Source organism: Charadrius vociferus, unplaced genomic scaffold (assembly GCF_000708025.1).
Source record: "Charadrius vociferus isolate BGI_N301 unplaced genomic scaffold, ASM70802v2 scaffold1040, whole genome shotgun sequence".
NCBI classification, from domain to species: domain Eukaryota; kingdom Metazoa; phylum Chordata; class Aves; order Charadriiformes; family Charadriidae; genus Charadrius; species Charadrius vociferus.
The window spans coordinates 71,312-72,132 of record NW_009646616.1 but is presented as its reverse complement, the minus strand read 5'-3'; the positions used below and the strand labels follow the sequence as shown (position 1 = coordinate 72,132).

General features: G+C 61.5%; 1 protein-coding gene across 1 annotated transcript in view; it reads left to right on the top strand.

Moving 5' to 3' along the window:
* The first annotated feature begins 436 nt into the window (after positions 1-436).
* The window catches only part of SLC31A2 (solute carrier family 31 (copper transporter), member 2), a 5,605-nt gene continuing 5,220 nt past the window's right edge, over positions 437-821 (top strand). The window contains exon 1 of the mRNA XM_009887984.1: positions 437-446. Coding sequence (XP_009886286.1) covers positions 437-446 — 10 coding nt within the window. The remainder of the gene's footprint in view (positions 447-821) is intronic.

The window sequence follows — 821 nt, the reverse complement described above, 5'->3', positions numbered from 1 at the left end:
GGGCACAGTCCTCGGGGAGCGGTTTAAGCACCGCCAAACGGCGTGTGCGAGCCGCCGCGCTCTTCCCTAGCTCGGTCCCTGGTGTAGCATCTCTTCGCGGGGTGCGGTACCCGTCCCTGCTGTCCCCTGTGTGTGTCACCGGCTGTGCTGGCCGAGGGGGACACGGGGCAGCGCTCAGCCAACAGCCACTTCCAAGTAGGTGCTGAGCGCCCGGAAAAGGGTTTTTCCGCTCCCATTTAATCTTTATTTGCTGCTGTAGGTGGTTGTGTGGGATACCCCTCCATAAAACCACCCCCGGCTGTCCCCTGCGAGGGCGTGAGGCCAGTCCTGGCCCTGCCCACGGGCTTTTCCTCCCCATGGAGCTGCCCCCCACCCCTACGAGAACCCCCCGGCGATGTCCCCTTGTCCGCAGCCAGCCCTGGGGAGACGCGGGGGCATGGCGACGGGTACGGCCGTGCAGAGACGTACCTCCTCGCAGGGAGGTGGAAGGGGAAGAGGAGCCGTTTGCGGCCGCGCTGGCCGGGCACAGGAGGAGTGGGCTGCCACGTCCCCCACCTGCCAGCGAGGGAGAGCCTCCCAGCAGGGAGGAAAGGGCAAAGTAAATTCCATCTCAAGGCACGTGTGAGATAAACACACACACACAGAGACACACACAAAGAGACACACACAGACACACTGACACACAGACACACAGACACACACACAGACACACACACAGACACACACTGACACACAGACACACACACAGAGACACAGACACACAAACAGACACACACAGAGACACACACACAGACACACACAGAGACACACAGAGACACACA